We start from the raw sequence: 23,203 nt of genomic DNA, 5'->3' as shown, positions 1-23,203 counted from the left end.
TACATTTGAGTCTGTGGAGGAAAATGTTATGTTTGTGCTTTCTAATAACCAATTGGACTGGGTTCAGGCAAGTGACTGATGGATAGTGAGGATTCCTCCCAGTAATGATCAGTAGAAGCAATTTGGTAGTACGCCAAGAACATTGTTTTGAAAACCGAAAAGGGTGTCTCAGTTAAAGGTCCCAGCTTGAAGAGAAGAAGCCTCGTGAGGTATTGGTTGGTCACATGCATGAACCAAACGTTAATGATGAATGAATTATGAATAATGAATTAACCAAATCTTGCAAATATAACATGTCTGTTTAAGCAGTATATAAGACAACTAATGGGACTTCTCCGGCGGAGCTCCCGACCGATGTTTACTATGGTACATTAAGTTTGTTGGAACCTCTCCAGCTTGTTGGATAATAAAGAATGATTCATTTAATATTCACTTCAGGTGTCCTGATGGTACTTTCGACAACAAGTCATTTAGCAGAGGTTCTTATCCAGAGTGACTTACATTAGTGCATTCATCTTAAGATAGCTAGGTGAGGCAACAACATATCACAATCGTAGCAAGTACATTTTCCCTCAACAAAGTAGTTACAGTAAAGTCAAGCAGCAGGAAAAGACAAGTGTATTTTTGTTGTGGGATTACTAAATAAGGACACTTACCCAAAACTATTTTTTGACTGTTAATTCACAACACTGTCTGTGGAGCTTGACCTCCTGTTCACATACAAGATAGAGATGGTTTGTTAACAGTTAATACACATCACAACTTAGTCAACACCAATAAACAAAAGTCGTGTGGCCATACTCACTCTCAGTTGGCCTCCTTTGGGGTGTCAGTTGTCAAGGTAGGACTAACAGTCAAATCTGGTGCAAAGCAAAGTCATTGGATCTGGTTATACAATAAGGGATCTAAATGGGATGATTTAATCAATCCAATATCAACCTCTTTTCTAGTAATTAGGCACATATGTGATTAAAAAAAATACAAAGACCTGGGTAAGGAGTTTTTAGACCTAGACTTGGCCCTCCGTACCGCTGTCATGCGGTAGCAGAGAGAACAATTTATAACTAGGTGGCTGGAGACTTTGACAATTTTTAGGCCCTTCCTCGACCCCACCTGATATAGTTGTCCTGGATGGCAGGAAGCTTGTCTCCTGTGACGCACTGGGCCGACACACCAACATCTGCGGTCGAATGCCGAGCAGCTGCCATACCAAGCGACGACGTATATCAGTCGGGCTGTTCTCGATGGTGCAGCTGAAGAACTTTTTGAGGATCTGGAGGACCCATATCAAAAATCTTTTCAGTCTCCTGAGGGAGAATATGCTTTGTTGTGCTCTCTTCACGACTGTCTTGGTGTGTTTGGACGATGATAGTTTGTCAGTGATGTGGACACCAAGGCAGTTGAAGTTTCAACCCGCTCCACTACAGCCCCGCCGACGTGAATTGGGGCATGCTGAGGGGAGCGCTTTGTTGTCTTGGCATCACACTGCCGGTCTCTGACCTCCTCCGCACAGGCTTTCTCATCATTGTCGGTGATCAGGTCCACCACCATAGTTTCGCCGGCAAACTTAATGATGGTGTTAGAGAGATGCATGACCACGCAGTCGTGGGTGAAGAGGGGAGTACATGTTGACTCATCACGCACTCTGACGGGGGCCTGTGTTGAGGATCAGCGAGACAGATGTGTTGTTGTCAGGAAGTCCAGGATCCAAGCTGCAGAGGGAGGATTTAGGCCCTGGGTACGTAGGCTTAGTGATGAGCTTTAAGGGGAACTATGGTGTTGAACGCTGAGCTTCAGTGAACAAACAGCATTCTCACATAGGTGTTCCTTTTTCCAGGTGGGAAAAGGCAGTGTGGGAGACCAATAGCGATTGCGCCATTTGTGGATATGTTGGGGCGGTATGTGGAGTTATATTGGGTTCTAGGGTTTCTGGGATGATGGTGTTGATGTGAGCCATGACCAACCTTTGAAAGCACTTCATGGCTACCAATGTGAGTGCTACGGGCCAGTAGTCATTTAGGCAGGTTACCTTGGTGTTCTTGGGCACAGGGACTATGGTGTCAGTTTGAAACATGTCGGTATTACAGACTCATTCAGGGAGAGATTGAAAATGTCAGTGAAGACACTTGCCAGTTGGTCAGTGCATGCTCTCAGTATGTGTCCTGGTAATCCATCTGGCCCCGCAGCCCGTAATCTAAACCCTTGACTGTACAATTGGTATTTGCTGAGATGGTAATTTAGAGACATATTAATGAAATTAGCATTTTATTAATGATCATCATGGTGTTGTTGGCCTTTTGAAATACCTTCATGACTTGTCTATTCAAAGTGGGCAAAGTAGGACTATAAAATCTACTACGGACAGATTGCTTCTAGCCCTGGTAGATTATATTTCTCCCCAATATAGAGATGATAAAACCAATTCATAAGGTGATAAAGTCTTTCAGACAGATAAGGTGTTGATTGTTGTTGACAGCTTCCTAGAATGAAGTCACCATGTTATCTAACAGCAGAAGCTTAACGGTGCACAGACATGATCTATACACTTAACCAGTTCAACAAAGAAATTGTAATACTTGTGGTAATGGTCCCAGGCGTTGGTGTTGATACTGGTTTCATATATATGAACAAAATTACTTAAGGTTTCTAATGTAAAGTGTTCTAAAACAACATCCTCCATCATCAACACAATGAATTACAGAGTAAGCCACTCAACAGTTATACTTCACACATTACCAAAGCTAAAACCCCTTTGTTCTTGCATTAGAGGGTGTCTGTATAGTTGTTGGATCACTGATGTGAACTCCCACTAGATTTACAAACTATTTAGGATTGGAATGTGGTCTTTAGTTTGTGGGTCAGAATGTTATTTGCTGGCAGTAGCTCCCTGCCTGCCCTCATTCAAGGAGCCATCCCCCAACAGGCCACGCCCAAGAGGAAGACAGAGAGCCAGGTGGTCCCGACCAGTTGGGGGACGACCCCACACAACCTGGGACTCAACGCCAGATCAGCCTGGGACCTGGGCCCAGAAGAACACAGTGTGGAAAACCATATGTGGAGATGCTATGCCCAAAAGGAGCGGAGGAGGAGTGAGGGAGTGAGTGAGTGAGGAGTGAGGAGGAGTGAGTGAGTGAGGATGAGTGGAGTGAGTGAGTGAGTGAGGAGTGAGTGAGTGAGTGAGTGAGTGAGTGAGTGAGGGTCAGAATGCTTATAGTCACACTCAATTTTTTAAGGGAAGTCAGATCATGAAGACCTGCAGCACTGATAGATTCTTAACGATTAGATAATGACTCACCTGTAAAGTTGTACGCATCACTGCGTTGGAGAGAGAGAGTTTGGTCCTGGAGCTCACCCGCAGTCACAGCTCACCTCCTTACTCCTCACTGACTGAAGACGCCTGATCAGATCACTCTCAGCCACAGCGAATTGACAGAACCAGCATTTGGAATCTGTGTGTTTCGCCTTCCTGATGTGTGCTCTAAAAATACGCTTACTCTGCTCTCCAACATACAGGTTACAGGTGGTGTCATAACTGACAGAGCCAGGAATTAAACAGGTGATGATGAGGTTCCCTCTCAAACTGACTGTAATATTTGGTTTCTGACCTGCTGGGAGAGGACAACGACTTAATGAAGTACAAGGCACACTATTCAGCATATAAAAATATACTGTAGATCCTACAGTCTTTCACAATGCAAGTTCAAATCATGATGGTCATAAACATGATATGGACTTTTGATTTGTTTAACTATTTCGAATGAACTTGGACTATGATTTAAAAACATTAGTTAAAGATAATTGATCTGTTCAAAACAAATTAACAATAAATTAAGCATTTGTCCAATGGGCACAGACGCCAGTTCCACACCTAGTGTTGATTTACATTTGATTGAGTTGTCAGCTAATGTGAATTCAAAGAGAAATCAACACATTTCAGCCATGTCATTGGATTGAGGTTCAAGTAGGGTGAAAAAAAACAAACATTCCCAAATTATTTCAGTAAATCCAATACATTTCACATTGATTTAATGTCATCAGAAGGAAAACGTTGTAATTTTTGTTGAAATGGCGTGAAAATAACATTGATTCAACCAGTTTTTGCCTGTACCATTTTACACTTAAAAATGTACATATAATAAATATTTCTGTATTTTTTATGTAAGTATCTTACCTGTAATAATGTATTTATCACTGCGGGAGAGAGAGTGTCACGCCCTGACCCTTGTAAGATGTCATTTTCTATAGTAGAGTAGGTCAGGTGTGACAAGGGGTGTTTTTGGGTGGTTTTCTATGTTATCTATTTCTATGTGGTTATTTTAAGTTTCTATTTCTATGTTGTTTTTGTGATCTCCAATTAGAGGCAGCCGTCCTCGTTGTCTCTAATTGGAGATCATATTTAAGTAGGGTTTTTTCCACTTGTGTTTGTGGGTTGTTATTTTTTGAGTAGTGTTTATTTCTCTCAGCGCCACGGTTTGTTGTTTTGTTTATTCAGTTATTTATGTATTGCAACGCTTCCGATCTATAGACAACCGTGACAGAGAGTGTGATCCTGTGTTCACTTTTAGTCACAGCTCACATCTCTCTCCAACTGCAGATGCCTGAACAGACCATTCTTAGTAACACTGAAGGTACAGAACAGTTTGGATAATGCTGTGTTAAATCTCCTGACCCAAGCCTCTTTGTAGGCCTGAGGCTGGTCTCCAGCATACAAGTTACAGCTACGACCATCACCGACAGAATCAGGAAGTACACAAATAATAGTGATGTCATGAGAAGATTCATCATTGACACTAATGTCTGGTTTCTGCAGTTCACCTGCGAGGAGAACACATCAATAACTGTCCATACTGTAGGTTAATGAGAATACACAACCCATTCTGTATTTGAAAACTCAAAGAGTAAGAAATAAATCGCTTGTATATGTTAGCATGATATTACATTCAATCTGATTACAGTTAGCCAATCAGATCAGTGTATTCATAATAATAATACTATTTTACCAAGAATAGTGATAGGCGCAGGGTGACTCTAAGCGCCGACGGATTTCTAAAAACATTTATCTTCATGTTTATTGAGACTAAAGGATTTTGATAATAAGGTCCAACTCCTTCATATAATGATAGTATGTGTAATATATATTTTAAGTAATGGCTTATTACAACATAAATAAAAAATATTCCAGACTGGGCTGAGGAAGATCTGAGAGGACAGAGGAACTGAGTATTTTATTACTGGTTTGGGAAATGTACTGTCAGCCGTTAAACATAAAACAATCACACATTGTGTTTTCAGATCCAAGATCTTTGAGAATAATTCCCAGCGATAGTATGGGAAATAATGGAGATATAATATATTGCTTCATGCAACAGCTCTTTCCAAAAGACAATAATAACGCATTTCTAGAGGACCAACTGAGCAGCACGGTGTTTGCAGTGTTTACAGCTATAGACATTTGTTTAACCCTGAATTTGGACAGAAGATTTTTCACTGTATACTGGATTTAAACTGCCAACCTTCTCGACACTGTATTGTATTAACCATTTATCCATAATTCCTTTTGAATTCATAGTGTCATATGGATTTGTTATCAGCTAATGTTATGTTTGAATGATAAGAATAAATTATATTATATTTTTCCAGGGTAACTAAAAACTCATAATTATGATACTGACCTTGTGCTTTGATGGATTTCAAGCTATCTAGAAATTATAAAATAGGTTATCGCCTGACATTCTAAAAAAATAAATTCTACATGAGATACCTGAACACTTCACACAAGTTGGTAAAGTAGCATAACCTACTGTAATGTATTAATGGGGATCAAGCAATGGTCATTCTTATCTGAACAGAATGTAAAATAATGATAGAGAGAAATAAATAAGATGATTAAAGGAATAAGATACAAGACACTCATCATAGCCATGAGATTCAGATCTATCAAGAGTTCCTAAAGTAAAATAGTAAAAAGTAAAAGACTAAAAGAGGGGATAGAAGAAGAGGAATATCCTGTAGCACAAACAGATGATGAAACTGTAGAAATGTAGAAATAACTCACCAAAAAGGAGGACTACCAAGAACAGATGACCAGCCATATCAGGGATGAACAATGCCATTTGTCAGACAGCTACATACTGTTAGTCTGACTTCACAGTAAGGTGTGTGACTGAGTCAGAGGATTGCTTGAATAGAGACGTAGATGTGGGAGCTTGTTCACAGCAAAACCACAGAGAGCAGAAACGCAAACAACAGTCTCATACAGCAAGTGTGAGCTAATGTTGCAGAAGTAAGGGTATCTGAATAACAGAGTAATTTATTGGTCATACTCTCTCCTTCATATGAATTTGGACAGTGAAGCCCAAAAATATATTTGGCTGCATAAATCAGTATTTTAGATTTAATTCAGCCTGAATTCAAAATGTATTAAATAAATAAACAATCTCACCAATCTACACACAATATGCCATTATGACAAAGTGAAAACATGTTTTTTGTAATTTTTTACATTTATAAAAAATGAAATACAGAAATATTTCATTTAGATAAGTATTTACACCACTGAGTCAATACTTTGTAGAAGGACCTTTGGCAGCGATTACAGCTGTGAGTCTTTCATGCGCCTCTACGCTCTAAGAGCTTTCCACGCGTGGATTGTGCAACATTTGCCAATCATTCTTTTCAAATTTCTTCAAGCTCTGTCCAATTGGTTGTTGGTCATGGCTAGACAACCATTTTCAGGTCTTGCCATAGATTTTCAAGTAGATTCAAGTCAAAACTGTAACTCTGCCACTCAGGAACATTCACTGTCTTCTTGGTAAGCAACTCCAGTGTATATTTAGCCTTGTGTTTTAGGTTATTATCTGCTGAAAGGTGAATTCATTTCCAGTGTCTGTGGAAAGCAGACTCACCAGGTTTTCCTAGGACTTTGCCTTGTTTAGCTCCATTACATTTCTTTTCCATCCTGAAAAACTCCCCAGTCCCCTAATGATTTGGCCTCATGGTGAAATCTCTGAGTGGGTTTTTTTTCTCTCCGGCAACTAATTTAGGGATGATGCCAGTGTCTTTGTTGTGACTGTGTATATTAACACACCATCCAATGTGTAATTAATAACTTCACCTTGCTCAAAGGGATATTCAACGTCTGCTTTCTTTTACCAATAAGTTTCCTTCTTTGTGAGGCATTAGACAACCTCCGTTTTTTTGTTGTTGAATCTGTGTTTAAAATTCACTTCACGACTGGACCGACTTTACAGATAATTGTATGTGTGGGGTACAGAGATGAGGTAGTCATTAAAAATCATGTTAAACACTATTATTGCAAACAGAGTGAGTCCATGCAACGTATTATTCGACTTATTTTGGATTTCCATAACAAAGGAATTGAATACTTATTGACACTTTTTTTTTTCTTTTTACATAATTCCACTTTTGACGTTATGCGCTATTGTGTGTAGGCCAGTGACAAAAAAAATATCTAAATTTCATATATTTTAAATTCAGGCTCTAACATAACAAAAATTGGAAAAGGTCAAGGGGTGGGAATACTTTCTGAAGGTATTGTATGTTTTACCATTTAGATATAAAAGTACTTTATGTATATAGTCCCCCCAATTCAAGAAGTTATTTGGACAAATTCATTTATAGTGTATTAAAGTAGTCAAACATTATGTATTTTTGTCCTATATTCTTTGCACCCGATAAATGCATCAAGTTTGTGACTTAACAAAGTTGAGTTTGTATGCATTTGCAGTTTGTTTTGGTTGTGTTTTGGATTATGTTTTGTTTAATAGGAAATTAATTGTATCCAACAATTAATTTGAATATGGAAGGAGGTATCAAACAGTCAACATAAAATACATAAATACAGTAGATTCAGCATTTACGAGGGAAAAGAAATAAGAAAATGCTCAAAGGAGAGTATGCCCCGACCCCTCCAAAAACCCAAAATAAAAATATGAACACAGTAACAGATATTATGGATAGACATGTAGCAGAAACCAGTTGTCTATGTGTAAACAGTAGATATATTACCTGTTAAGCAACTTATTTACAGTAACTGGATGTGTGATAAACAAAGGATATCATGTGAGAAAGAATGTATTTGTGTGAGACAGAGCTACAGAGAGACCAGTTGTAGTTTCAGTGTGTCTACAGAAGACTGTACAACCCATCCGGCTGGGCTGAGGTTGCTGGTCTGTCGGGGATTGAGCTGTATACATGGTAAGTGTCAGACTAGAGGAAAGAAACAAATTCACTTTAGGGCTTTGAATCTCCAGTACAGTTAATGTAATTCATAAGGGGTATTTTATGAGGATGTAAGACCAATCTTAAACTGAAAGTCAAATCACAGTGAGAGAAAGAGAGATACTTTTATCCTCTAGTCAGTCTGACTCAGAAAACAATGCTATGTATAATAATAATAATATAACAATATAATATAATACAATGAATAGGACATTTGTGCATTACTTACATGTTCATTTGCAAATGCCTGTGTATCCACATCAACGTTACCTGCACATCACAGAGAGAGACAATTCCATGAGTAAGAGGTTGTGTATGTATGTAGTATGAGTGTGTGTGTGTTTGAGGGGGATCATGTGTATTTTACATGTCTACATTGTATGTGTGTTACTTAGTTGAGTTTGCCCTATTGCGTTGTAACATCCAAATAGAAAAAGTGCAAGTAACAGGGCTTGATGTCATTTCACACTTCTCCTCATGACTCAAACCACCCTGCAGATCTACAGCCCTATTCTCAAGCTCCACAGATGCTCTGACAAATTAATTTCTGTTTTAAGTGTCATATATGTGTTTTGATATGGTTGATAAGGTTAGGCCCAACGTTTAAGCATGTACAGTAGCTGTGCACTTCCAGATGGTCCCGAGATCTGAGGGACAAACCGAGGGCATGAACGTGACAGTACAGAAGTGACCTGAGAATCGATTCTGGCATCTCCTGAATCCACCTGTAGTAGAGAGTGAGGGAGAAGAAGAGAGAGAAGAGAGAGACTTTTTATCCTCCAGTCTAACAAACTGTCTGTCTATTCTAATCTCTAACTCGTGACATGAACTGCACCCTCCTTTGTATCACAGGAAGTCATTGTGGGTTTTGTGTCATTCTGAGGTCTACACATATCCAATGCAAGATGTAGGTTATTTGATCAAAAATAGTCATACGACTAAACTCTGTACCTACTTAGGAACACATTTACAAGGTTTAACATGAATTCATGTATTAAGAAATCATTTATTATTTGGTAATAAATATAAATGACCATATAAATCTGTAAATAAATATAGCTGTTGGTTTGATACATTGAACATTCATATGTTGAAGCACTACTAATGAAACATTAAGGTCTTGATCCTCAGATCAGACAGTCAGAGGGCAGAGGATGCTGGTGAGAGGAGTTGTAGGAGGACAGGCTCATTGTAATCGTTGAAATGAATGAATGGAATGGAGTCAAACACGTAGTTTCAATGTGTTTGATTTGTTTGACTCCGTCCCATTAATTCCATTCCAGTCATTACAATGATTCCGTCCTCCTATAACTCATCCCACCAGCCTCCTCTGTCAGGGGGTATATGTGTACAGATACCACTGTAAATGTAGAATACTCACCATGATTCCTCTGCTCACCGCTCCCATAGACACCAATTCATCTAGAACAGAAACACAGTAAAAATTGATTTACAGTGTTTGTACATGTCTGTATATAGTTCTGTAAGTCGTGTTGTGTATGTTTGATGTATTTAGTTTTGGAACATACATTGTCTGTGATCATCCTGTCTGGCTGTAGGTCTGTACAACATAAAAGTATAAGAAGGTTGTGGTAAGAACATCTCATCATGGACAAAACAGAACTAAAGGTTGATACAATCTGCATCATATTCACAAGGGAATTCTTACCTCTGAGAATTGGTTTTCCTGAAAAACAAATGAGGCTAAATGAATTATATTGAATATAGTCTAACCTATACAATATGATCAAAAATGAGTTGACAAATTAACCCATGCCAAAGGAACTTACATTAATGTCAGCACGGTACATTTGCAAATGATTTGTTAGGCAGAATCAAATGTACTCACTGGTCCTCCTGCAGAGACTGACAGCTGTCAATCCTACCAGGAACACGCCCACTCCAGAAGCCACTGCTGCCTGCCATAATTGCCCCACTATTTGGTGACATGATGACAACGGGAGAGGTCATTAGCTCTTGGACCACATTATTGTTCTTCTGAAAAAAATGTGCACAGCTCTGTTTTCATATGTGTGATAAAAGACAGCTAGAAAAGGATACTTACCCAGAATGCTTTCTTGACTGTTTGATTCCACATCACTTTCTGTGGAGCTTTGACCTCCTGGGCACATGCAAGACAGAAGGACAGTTTAATAACAGATTTATGCAAATATTTCTATAAAGAGACCAATTTTGTTTGATTCATCCTTAAGCCTTTGACTGAATTTACATTTGGCTATATTTGCAAAACTGGTTTATGCTTTAATAGACACAAACATTAAGCAAGCTAAATTAAATCTATTGGCTATACTTACTTTCAGTTGGACTCGCTGGGGTGTCAGTGGTAAAAGTACAGCAAACAGTCGACCCTGATGCAAAGCAAATCATTGGATCTGATTATACAAAAATACATCTAAATGGGTTGATTTTAATCAATCAAATATCAACCTCTTTTTGTAATGAGGCAAATTTGTGATGGGAAAAAACTCAACATGGAGAAGATAAGCTACTCTATTTATTTTACTTCTATTTGCTAACTAGATTAAGATGACTAAGAGACCTGATAAAGGATTCACTGCCGTGCTGGGGGTCAAAGGGGAGGTCAAACATGATGAGAAGAGATTACTCATATTACACAAGAACAAACGTAAATTAATGTAATATCTAAGGTCTTTCAATAAGCAGAAAGAGAGAAGTACACTACACGTTACCTACAAATCAGATGGATTAAAAGTGGTTAAAAATCTGGACTGAAATTACAAGCAGCTATGAATACATCTATTAGTTAACCGGTCAGAGCTTTAGTGAATGAATGTGAACAAAGATATTGTATTTGAAACTAAGTTAAAATTGGTGGATCTACTTACTGGTAGTTTGTGTCACTGTGGTGTCTGGGGTAAAGGTAGAAGTAACAGTTGAAACTAGTGGGAAGCAATATGATTACACAAGAATAAGGTTTTACATTCACATTTGGGTCACTTAATTTTACAGGCCCGTAATCTAAATTCTTGACTGTATAATTACTATTTGCAGAGATGGTAATTTAGAGGCCCAACACACCTTCTGTAGGACTCACTGTCTTGCTGGGAGGCAAAGTAGATCTAGGACCTGGAGTCAAACCCACTGAGAAAACACATATTAATGAAATTAGCATTTTATTCATGATCGTATTAATGATCATCATGGTGTTGTTGGCCTTTTGAAATACCTTCATAACTTGTCTATTCAAAGTGGGCAAAGTAGGACTATAAAAATCACTACGGACAGTTTGCTTCTAGCCCTGGTAGATTATATTTCTACTCATTATAGAGATGATAAGACCAATTCATAAGGTGATAAAGTCTTTCAGGACAGATAAGGTGTTGATTGTTGTTGACAGCTTCCTAGAATGAAGTCACCATGTTATCTAACAGCAGAAGTATAACAGCGCATAGATACGATCTAAACACTCCACTAGATGAACACAGACATTCTATTACTTGTGCTGATGATCCCAGGCATTGGTGTTGAGGCTGGTGTCATATCTATAGAACAGCTTAATTATCTAACAGAACAGCTTCATTTACACATTAACACAACTATTCTTATTGCTGAAACTTGCTTTGCTTAAAAATAACAGCTGCGCCACTATAAAAGCACAAATGTGTAGCCAACCTGCTATAGAAGGTGTCTGTATAGTTGTTGGATCACAGACGTGAAATCTGAATTTCTGATTGAAATGTGGTATTTAGTTTGTTGGTCAGAATGAATATAGTCATACTAAGAAGATGCTAAAATCAAAGTGAGTCAGATCATGAAGACCTGCAGCCCTGATAGATTTGTTTAGATAATGACTCACCTGTAAAGCTGTACCCATCACTGCGTGGAGAGAGAGAGTTTGGTCCTGAGCTCACTCTGTAGTCACAGCTCACCTCCATACGTCTCACATACTGTAGAGTTCTGATAACATCCCTCTCAGTTACAGTGAATCTACAGAACCACTGTTTGGAAGCTTTGCTTTTTTCTTTCCAGATCTTTTCTGTGAAGGATGGCTGACTCTCCTCTCCAACATACAGGTTACAGGTGGTGTCAGGACTGACGGATCCAGGAATCAAACAGATGATGGTGAAGTACCCATCAAAATGGACTGTAATGTCTGGTTTTGGATCTGTTAGGAAAGAACAGAGACTCCTTTTTACATCACTCTATTTGAATGTAATGTAAACTCAGCAAAAAAGAAACGTCCTCTCACTGTCAACTGCATATATTTTCAGCAATGTGTAAATATTTGTATGAACATGACAAGATTCAACAACTGAGACATAAACTGAACAACTTCCATAGACATGTGACTAACAGAAATGGAATAATGTGTCCCTGAACAAAGGGGGGGTCAAAATCAAAAGTAACAGTCAGTATCTGGTGTGGCCACCAGCTGCATTAAGTACTGCAGTGCATCTCCTACTCATTGAATGCACCAGATTTGCCAGTTCTTGCTGCGAGATGTCACCCCAGTCTTACACCAAGGCACCTGCAAGTTCCCGGACATTTCTGGGGGAATGGCCCTAGCCCTCACCCTCCGATCCAACAGGTCCCAGACGTGCTCAATGGGATTGAGATCCTTGCTATTCGCTGGCCATGGCAGAACACTGACATTCCTGTCTTGCAGGAAATCATGCACAGAACCATCAGTATGGCTGGTGGCATTGTCATGCTGGAGGGTCATGTCAGGATGAGCCTGCAGGAAGGGTACCACATGAGGGAGGAGGATGTCTTCCCTGTAACGCACAGCATTGAGATTGCCTGAAATGACAACAAGCTCAGTCCGATGATGCTGTGACACACCGCCCCAGACCATGACGGACCCTCCACCTCCAAAGCGATCCCGCTCCAGAGTACAGGCCTCGGTGTAACGCTCGTCCCTTCACGATAAACGCGAATCTGACCATCACCCCAGGTAAGACCAAACCGCAACTCGTCAGTGAAGAGCACTTTTTGCCAGTCCTGTCTGGTCCAGCGACGGTGGGTTTGTGCCCATAGGCGACATTTTTGCCAGTGATGTCTGGTGAGGACCTGCCTTACAACAGGCCTACAAGCCCTCAGTCCAGCCTCTCTCAGCCTATTACGGACAGTTTGAGCACTGATGGAGGGATTGTGCGTTCCTGGTGTAACCCTGGCAGTTGTTGTTGCCATCCTGTACCTGTCCCGCAGGTGTGATGTTTGGATGTACCGATCCCGGATCAGCTGTCCGTCCTGTCTCTCTGTAGCGCTGGCTTAGGCGTCTCACAGTACGGACATTGCAATTTATTGCCCTGGCCACATCTGCAGTCCTCATGCCTCCTTGCTGCATGTTTAAGGCACGTTCACACAGATGAGCAGGCACCCTGGGCATGTTTCTTTTGCTGTTTTTCAGAGTGAGTAGAAAGACCTCTTTAGTGTCCTACGTTTTCATAACTGTGACCTTAATTGCCTAACTTGTGCCGGACAGGCGGGCAACTCTGGCTGCGCCGGACAGGCGGGCGGCTCTGGCGGCACAGGACAGGCGGACGGCTCTGGCAGCTCCGGTCAGGCAGACGGCTCTGGCGCAGGACGCACCAGGCTGGGGAGACATGCAGGAGGCCTGGCTCTGGGAGCAGGCACAGGACTCACCAGGCTGGGGAGACTTGCAGGAGGCCTGGCTCTAGGAGCAGGCACAGGACTCACCCGGCTGGAGAGACATGCAGGAGGCCTGGCTCTGGGAGCAGGCACAGGACTCACCCGGCTGGAGAGACATGCAGGAGGCCTGGCTCTGGGAGCAGGCACCGGATACACTGGGCCGTGGAGGCGCACTGGCGGTCACGAGTGCAGGACTGGCACCACCCCTACTGGCTGGGTGCCCGCTTCCCCCGGCAAATGTGGGACGCTGGCACCGAGCACACTGGCCTGTGGATGCTCGGCCTCGACACCGTGCGCATCACCCCATAGCACGGTGCCTGACCAGTCAAATGCTCGCCACGGTAAGCACGGGGAGTTGGCTGAAGCCGCACTGGGTTCTCCAGGCGAACTGGGGAAACCGTGCGTGGAGAGGGCGCAGGACTCACCGGGTTGTGGAGGCGCACTGGAGGTCTGGAGCGCAAAGCTAACACAAGACGTGCAGGGCTGGGGAGGCACACAGGAGGCCTGGTGCGTGGGGCTGGCACAGTCTTCACCAGATGGCTAGCACGCACCTCAGGATGAGTATGGAGAGCTGACTCAGGTGACATCAATTCGAGGACATGCTCCGTAGGGGCAAATGTCGTGCCTCATGCACCAACACAGCAGCTCTCTCATAGCTCTCTCCTCCAATCTCCCCATCAACTCCTTCACTGTCTCTGCTTCGCTCCCTTCGCTCACCTCCAACTTCACCCCGACTGGCTCTGGTTCCATCCTTGGCTCCGCCGACCGTCCCGTGTGCCTCCCCCCCAAAACAATCTTGGGGCTGCCTCTCCTCCTCTTGCCGTGCCAGCCGATCCTCCCAGAAAAGCCGTTCTGCATTCGCTGCCTCTATCTCCTCTGGCGGGCGGCGGTATTCTCCAGCCTGTCTCCAGGGTCCCTTTCCGTCCAGTATCTCTTCCCAAGTCCAGGAGTCCTGAACCCTCTGCTCCTCCTTACCACGCTGCTTGGTCCGTTGAAGGTGGGTAGTTCTGTCACGACCGTCGGATGAAGTAGACCAAGGTGCAGCGTGGTGAGCCTACATTTTCCTCTTTATTGAAATAACGCCAGCAAAACCAATTAACATTACAAAACTACCGTGAAGCTTACAGGGCAAAGTGCCACAAACAAAGTTAACTACCCACAAGGACAGGTGGGAAAAAGGGCTACCTAAGTATGGCTCCCAATCAGCGACAACGATGTACAGCTGTCCCCGATTGAGAGCCATACCAGGCCAAAACAAAGAAATACAAAAACATTGAAAAAAGACATAGAATGCCCACCCTAGTCACACCGTGGCCTAACAAAAATAGAGAATAAAAACCCTCTCTATGGCCAGGGCGTGACACATAGTCAGTAGAAAGGTCTCTTTAGTGTCTTAAGTTTCTTTAGTGTCCTAACTGTGACCTTAATTGCTTCATTTGAGACATATAAACTCAGCAAAATATTGTTTGCCCTTTTTCAGGACCCTGTTTTTCAAAGATAATACGTAAAAATCCAAATAACTTGCAGATCTTCATTGTAAAGGGTTTAAACACTGTTTCCCATGCTTGTTCAATGAACGAGCATTGTTCAATGAACCATAAGCTGTTAGTGTCTTAACGATCGTTTCACAGGTGCATGTTCATTAATTGTTTATGGTTCATTGAACAAGAATGGGAAACAGTGTTTAAAACCCTTTACAATGAAGATCTGCAAGTTATTTGGATTTTTACGTATTATCTTTGAAAGACAGGGTCCTGAAAAAGGGACATTTCTTTTTTCTGAGTTTATATGTCACAAGTGACACTGACTTACTAAACTAGAGCCTGCCATTCTCTTTATATTACATATCAGCATGTCTTATTTGATATCATTTATATTTATGAGTGCCATTTAATCATGTGTGCTGTGTGTTTACAATGACTGCCTTTCACCTAATTCCTTACATTCTTACGTGTGAAATCAAATTGAATCGGTATGGACTATTTTTGTGTGGTGTGCTGTGATTCCACAGATTAGCATGGACTAAAGGGACATTGAGACAGCTGATGCCAATTCTCAATCACCTCCTCCCTCCTCAAACGAATTGCTAAGCACGCCCCAGAACTAGAGTTAAAAGGAGCTGAACCAGGGACCTTTCGACCGACTCCCTGCACCTCTCTTCTGGTCCCCTGCTGTAGGAAAGACACAAATCACAAAGCTCTACAGCACTACTAGGAAAGTGCTTGTTTCAAACGTGTGAGTGTGACAGTCAGTCCCCAATTGTTGGCCAGTACATCCTCTAATTGTATGTTTTCTGTCCCCCACGACTACAGACACGGGGGACACGCCTGACGCAGCTGAGTCGCTACACCCAACTTTACCACGCAGCCAGGCCGGTGAGGAGCGAGGGACAGAAGGTGACCTGCCGTTGAACACCAAACCAGCAATCGACTACCAGACCAGCCATCGACTAACGATCCCTGCTCGGGTTGAGCCAATCTAATCCTGCTCGGGTAGAACCGAACGAACAAACCCTGCTCGGAAGGACTCAAATGAACATTGGCCACCGATCGCGAATCAACTTCTATGTTAGTTTGGCCCATTGCTTCTAGTTAGTCTACAGCCCTAAATCCCAGCCTATTTATACGTTTCTAATAGGGCCGTAGTGATACTGTGTATTACTGTGTAAAGATGAGTTTATAAAGAACCTTTGATTGTACTTTGGCCTGTCTCTGTGGTTGTTTCCTGAGGGATCTTAGAACTCTACTTTTGACATATACATTTCAAATATTATATGGATTTATTGTCTTCACAACAACTATTTTGAAATGACATTGGGTGAAATTGTGATTTTAACAGAATCATTCAAGACAATCTGAATATTAATTTCTTACCAAGAATAGATAGAGAGACAGAACCACTGTGCATCGATGGAAAGTGAGTTTCTACTGTGTAAAAACATCTCAGTTTGATCTCAGCAGATGAACTTTGACCTGCCGACGAGAGCAGCTCAGTCCCCGTGAGTGACTTCGTACAGGGTGAGGGTTTAGGATCTCTCCCCTCTGTGTAGAAGTAACACTGAGACACAGAGACAGATGGAGGAGAGTCACAGCTCAGCTGAACTGAGTCTCTCTCACTGATGACTGTAGAACTGACTGTCAGCCTGGGAGGAGGTGGGTCTGTGAGATCAGGAGAATAGTGTCTCTTTGAAAGTTGCATTTAAAAAACATTACAGGTAATCCATACATACTAACAGTATGGAAAATCCTTTAATCAAATGTTCAACTATGTCAGCATTTATGTTTGTACAAAGTACAGTAAATCCTATCATTATGTCAAATGAAGACGTTTAGGAAATACATCTAATTTTCTATTTTTTTTCTTCTCATTTTCAGAACGAGCATAATTAATACAGTATAACAGTGAAGTGTATCATTGTTTAAACCACCTACTTACCCTGAACAGTGACTGAGACAGAGTTACTAAACGGAGATGTGTGAGACTTCCATACAGCATAGTAACACTTCACTTTGACCACAACTGGAAATGTTTGATCTGCCCTCTTCAGCAGCTGAGTTCCTGTTATTGTCTGCGTACACAATGAGTCTGGAAGATTCTTCCTCCCCTCTATGTAGAAGTAACAGTGAGACACAGGGAGAGATGGAGGAGTCTCACAACTCAGCTGAACTGATTCTGTCTCTCTGATGACTGTAGAACTCACTGTCAGCTGAGGAAGGTCTGTGAGAAAAGGGGAATTTAGCATTTAGTAGTTTTCAGAAATTTACTGATAGCCTAATCCCTCCTTGTTATTTCAGACTTAAGGATCTTGAGTCCATTACCTCATGCAGCGACAGTATGGGAAATTAAGGAGATATAATATATTGCTTGAATGCTTCATGTAATAGTTTATGACAACAAACAGTATGATAACATATCACAAGAGGAACATGGTAATGATGGCACAACAGTATATTGTTTACAACCATTCAAATAGTCTTCTTACCCTGAATTGTGACTGTTGAAGGCTCACTGAACATGGATCTAAACTGTGAACCTGTAGCACTGTACTGACATTGTATTTTGACCTCAGCTGGTGAACTCTGACCTGTCCACCTCACCAGTAGTGTTCCTGTGAGAGTCTGTTGACAGGGTGATGGTAGGGTGAATTCCACTTGCCCTTCCATTTTGAAGTAACACTCAGAGACAGATGAAGGAGTCTGACAGTTCAGCTGAACTGAGTCTCTCTCTTTGATGACTGCAGGAATCACTGTTAGACTGGGCCGAGGAAGATCTGTGACATTAGAGGGATGATGGAGTGTATTTTTTAATTGAATTATAAATTCATTTTCAATGTTTAACTACTCATACAGATAATGTACCACTTAATATTATATGAGTTTGAAAGAGAAAACAATTAAGACACTGTTGTCTATTTAACAATAAACAATGAGAACCCATGGCAGGAACAGCCCTTAGGAGGGAGTTATCACACAATAATCCTCGGCTTCGATGGGCATTTTGCTTTTGTAAAACGGTTGCCAACATTTAAACAAAAGATGAAGGACATGTCTTTCATTAAAGACATATATATTATTGTTCTGAGTAAATGAGTTTTATTTTCATCCTTCCACCAGGACATATGCTCATTGTGGAACGTTGCTATATGGGCACAGCCAAACAACGGAAGTGATGGATTTTCTGACCAGAACTGTCCCAGAGTTTGGGGAGGTGTGTCTGCGCTTGTGCTGCAGCGGCAGGTGCGCAAGACCAAAGACTTTACTAGCATCATACATATCGGTGAATCGCTGTGACATATGAAATACAAGTGATAGTGTAATCAATCTGTAATAACTACGTAAAAAGGTAACGAACGTGTTAAATGATTGTGACGTACAGTCATATCCAGGTCCTGATTGGTCAACAAGCTTATTTTACGCTTCAAATAGTGTTATTTGACACATCAAACAGTGTTATTTCACGTGTATCTTTTTTGAAATGAGAAGACCCAAATGGCGTTCCATACTTTCCAGTGCACGACACAATGACATCACGTACAGATGCGCGTGACTCTTGGCTGCAGTAAGAAAGCCATGCCATCTACTCCCATTCAACATAGCCTACATTTATGTTTTTATTACTTCTAAACAAAATAACCTTTTGGGGGCTCACCTACGCTGACAATGATGTTTTGATTCTTGCTTGAATTGTCACTGAGATTATATTTGGTTGTGATCTTTGTAAAATAACTATTTTGGATACAGCAAGTTGTTAGCTAGAATGCTAAACACTCACTGACAAAGCCATAGCAAAAGAGACATTTTACTGGTTGAAGTTTAAGTTATTTTAAGTATAATGCAGTTGATTTGCAATGATGAAAGAAACATTATAATAAGCAGGACATTCATACGAGCCTTAAACTCCAATGATAATCCAAAGTAGCATGAAATGCACTCATATGCAACATGTAAATAGAGGCTTTTTTGTTCTGTCATCACAGTGGATTGAGCAGTCAAATGGAATAGTGAATAGACTATTTTTTGTGTTTGTAAACGTTGCCGCACGAGAGCGATGCGTGCAACATTTGCAAACACAAAAAAATTGTCTATTCACTATTCAATTTGACTGCTCAGTCCACTATCTCATCAGCCCAGCCAGGCAATTTATAAACTTGATCTCCACTGTAAAAAGCATTTAGATATTATATCCCATTTATTGTAGACTAGCATTTGGTTTTCAACAGCGGAGATTTGTATTAACCTTGCTGTCTGTCTCCGACATTTGCAACATTGTTTCAATATTGAAATCCGATCATCTCCAGCTGTCACATAGTAATGAACGAATGTGTCGGGATGAGACAGTTTGGCAGCTTTTCTCAGCCAGTCAAAATCATGAATCAGTATCATTTTTATGGATATATTCAAAGAAATGCCAATAGAAAAACACAAAATGCAGCTAGTTTACTGTCATTCCAGCTTCAGTTTAAAGTGATTATGTTAACTGTGTACTGTAGTTGGCTAGCTCCTCTGAATAGTGTCCTGGAGAGAGAGCACATTTTCTATGCCAGGCGAAATCTCGCATCGAGTCATTAGCTCATTTTTATGGATGTATCCCCAAAAAAATCTATAGAAAACAGCTTAAACAAATGCAAATGCAGCTTCTTTGCTGTAATTCTGGCTGCACTGTTTGACGTGACTGTGTTAGCCGAAGTTGCCTAGCTAGCAAGCAAGGGATAAGAACATTGACAGCCATCATGGCAACGGAACATTTAGAATGATCCACCAGCTGGCTTGGGTACCAACCCTAGATTTGTGTCGGGACTACACGGAGTATACCAAACAGTCGGGGCATGGATTTTACAATGTATCGAGAGCATTCCATGGGGATGCTGACCCATGTTGACTCCGATGAATTCATCAAAATAACGTTTTTATTGAAAATATTTCAATCACTATTTCAATATTTTGGTAACCCGTTGTTTTGTCTGGTATCCTAAAATGTTCCATAATGCAGCTTTAAATTCATAATAATGATACTGACCTTTGGCTTTGATGTACTGGAAGGTATCTAGACATAACAAAATGGGTCATTATCATGCTCTTTTAGCCATTATGAAAAATAAGAAAACATGAGAGGGGAACACTTTACACAAGCTGGCGAAGCAGAATAACATGGCTGTGAATGCATTCCAGGCTATCAAGCAGTGGTCATTCTTATCTGAACAAAATGTAAAATAATGACAGAGAAATATAAATTAATAGGATGATCAATGGAATAAGACACACTTATTATAACCATAACATGTTGAAATATTAAGAGTTCCTAAAGTAAAAGACTAAAAGAGGGGAAAGAAGAATGGAATATCCTGTAGCACAAACAGATGATGGAACTTGGAACGGAAAAATAACTCACCGAAAAGGAGGATGAGCAAAAACAGACGACCAGCCATATCAGGGATGAACAAGGTCATTATTTAGACAGCTACATACATACTGTTAGTCTGACTTCACAGAAGATGGTGGCAGTGACTGGGACAAAGAATAAATGTTTCAATAGAAAAGCAGATGTGGAGCTTGTTCACAGGAAAACCACATGTCTCATATGACAACTGTGGGCTAATGTCATGTTGCAGAGGACAAGGAGGCTGAACATTCAGAATCATTTATCGGTCATTATTTTTATGATCTAAAGCTAACTGTCTTTAACAGATGGTATTTTGTATCATTATTGCCGGCAATTCGATTTTTAAAACCAAACTAACTTGTCTGTCTGAGAAAAATATTTATCTTCTACTTTTTGTTTTACCTTTTTTACAGCTGCACAAAGTTTAACTACAAAAACCCTGCATTTGTAGTTGAGAGTTTTATGATCTCTAAAATGTAGTAGGCTTGTCATATTTAATTTATGTTTGGTGAGTCATGTTTAATAATATGCCAGAGCAGTGAAGGCAAACTGATAAGCGCAGTAAAGGAAAGGAAAGGATGGAAGGAAGGAACGGAGGAGAGAAGAAGCGAGTTCACACTACTCGGACTGATCAGTTTACCTTGAATGCTCTGACTGGAACCTAAATGTCAGCGCCCGTTCAGATAAACCGCGTGCTTTGCTTGAAGTGCATAACATTGAACGTGTGTAGGCTGAGAATGCAGTTGCTGTTTTTAAACTAACGTTTTTATATAGCCTAACTTTGAGATTAACCGTTTGATCATGCCTCCTAAAAAAAGCAGCAGCCGCCGAAGAAGTAACGGCTATTTGGTTAGATTACGGTTGATACATTTGTCAATTTCATTGTTAGAATCCAACAAGCACCTGCTGTGGCACGGAAAACTTCTCTTCATCCACCTACGATGGTGATGGTTAAAGAAGCGCTGAAGGAGTTGGACTCTCGAATGGTCTCATCGCAGGCCATTCGCGGCTACATAACAGAGAAATATCCATCTGTGGACCTGATGAGGTTGAAGTACATGACACGCAAGACCCCAAAAAAAGGAACCGAGGGCGGGGTATTGGTAAGAACACCAACTCGATAGCAAACGGCGCACAGGGGAGGTTTCCGGGTAAGTGACCCATGTGTAGTAGAGTGATGTTGTTCCCCTAGATTATGCACCAAGTTGCGCACAAGGACAGTTCAAGTAGGCCAGGTCAAGAGGGGATGTTAATAAGTTAATAACAATAATAATAATTCAATGTGTTTTCTTTATTTAATTACAGCAGCATAGTTAATGTTATTTTTCGGTGTACATTTTTTTTTTGATATCTATATTGTAAATACACCTAATTGTAAAAGTTGGTATATTTTGGTTTGGTCCATCGCGGTTATCCGTACTTACGTACCCTTTTATCGTTCTCTTTTGCCGGACCTTCAGCTAGCAAGGTGCCCGAGAGCTGTGACTGCACCGAGGGCTAACATATTGTGTGTTGTCTCTTCGTGTGCAGGTCGAATAAAAATGATTCTACCAACAGAATTCCAGTTGTGGCAGTGTCCTAAATAAAAATACACAACGCAGAACGAACCACGCTACACATGCATGTCTAAATCTTCTTAAAGTAAATGCCCAGTGTTTCCAGATTTCTATGAAATATGACCTATAATTTACAACATGAGTGAAATGGTTTTCCTTCCAAACAATTCTAATTGAGTATGTTAAAGCAGCTTTCCTGTTTGAATTGTGTTTTTTATTTATATATTACTACATTGGTGTTACGTTCCCCAGTTTCTGTTGTGGTTTGTGTATTATCATGTATGTATTTCAGGAGATGGATTCCTGAAGTTATCAACGAGCAGCTGATTGAGCAATCAACATTGATTGTTTGGAGAGCTGACCCCGCCCCCCCTCATCAGGACGCAGCTGTCTCCAATTACTAACTTCTTCTGAAGCTATATAAGCCCCAGTTCTGTTGCTCAGAAGGGAGATGATTGCTGAGAGACAAGGCTAATGGCTGAGGGTTATAGCATGTTGGTTGTTTCCAAGAATTTTGGTATGTACTGTGTCCGTTGTTGCTGAGGGAGCTGATTGGTTGTGTGTGTCAATAGGATGCAGTGTTTTGATTATTGACTTACATTTGTGTTATTCTGTTTCATTTGTTCCCAGGGGGGAAGGGGAAGGCACCTAGGGAGTGTTTAGGCAAGAGGCCCGCGGGCATACATATACCCGTAGTAGTTTGCTGTCTATGCACACTAGGAAAGACCTGGGCGGACCATCCCCTGTATTTTGGTTAGTGCACCAGGTGGTGCTAGATAGGTAAGTAGTGGGTAGTCAGGTAAGGTAGGAGAGGGGGCTTTGATATTTACTTTCTTTGCTTTGGTTCCGTCCAGCCCCTTTTTCCCAAACCTTACCACGTGAAGGAATAAATT

General features: G+C 41.0%; 1 protein-coding gene across 1 annotated transcript; it reads right to left on the bottom strand.

Annotated features, from left to right (window-relative positions):
- Positions 1-10,076: 10,076 nt before the first annotated feature.
- LOC123732735 (uncharacterized) lies at positions 10,077-21,894 on the bottom strand. Its single transcript, XM_045711990.1, has 12 exons — positions 21,658-21,894; positions 20,764-20,879; positions 20,392-20,418; positions 17,858-18,145; positions 17,311-17,592; positions 16,749-17,033; positions 12,080-12,388; positions 11,302-11,364; positions 11,109-11,162; positions 10,557-10,610; positions 10,307-10,363; positions 10,077-10,177 (listed from the first exon to the last, which is right to left on the bottom strand). Exons 2-12 carry the CDS (start codon positions 20,819-20,821, stop codon positions 10,077-10,079), a joined length of 1,578 nt encoding a protein of 525 aa, XP_045567946.1. The 5' UTR covers positions 20,822-20,879; positions 21,658-21,894.
- Positions 21,895-23,203: the final 1,309 nt, after the last annotated feature.

The sequence above is a fragment of the Salmo salar genome, unplaced genomic scaffold (assembly GCF_905237065.1).
Source record: "Salmo salar unplaced genomic scaffold, Ssal_v3.1, whole genome shotgun sequence".
Lineage (NCBI taxonomy): Eukaryota > Metazoa > Chordata > Actinopteri > Salmoniformes > Salmonidae > Salmo > Salmo salar.
Note: the sequence above shows the minus strand (reverse complement) of the source record. Positions and strands in the feature narration are given on the sequence as shown.

What these genes read in the sequence shown, in the direction of transcription:
- LOC123732735 (XM_045711990.1), bottom strand. Translation starts at nt 20,821, where the DNA reads ATGACCTTGTTCATCCCTGATATGGCTGGTCGTCTGTTTTTGCTCATC. An exon ending in CCAGTACATCAAAGCCAAAG is followed by an intron (nt 18,146 to 20,391) that starts GTCAGTATCATT and finishes CTAATGTCACAG; the next exon opens with ATCTTCCTCGGCCCAGTCTA. An exon ending in TGATGGGTACAGCTTTACAG is followed by an intron (nt 11,365 to 12,079) that starts GTGAGTCATTAT and finishes GTGTTTTCTCAG; the next exon opens with TGGGTTTGACTCCAGGTCCT.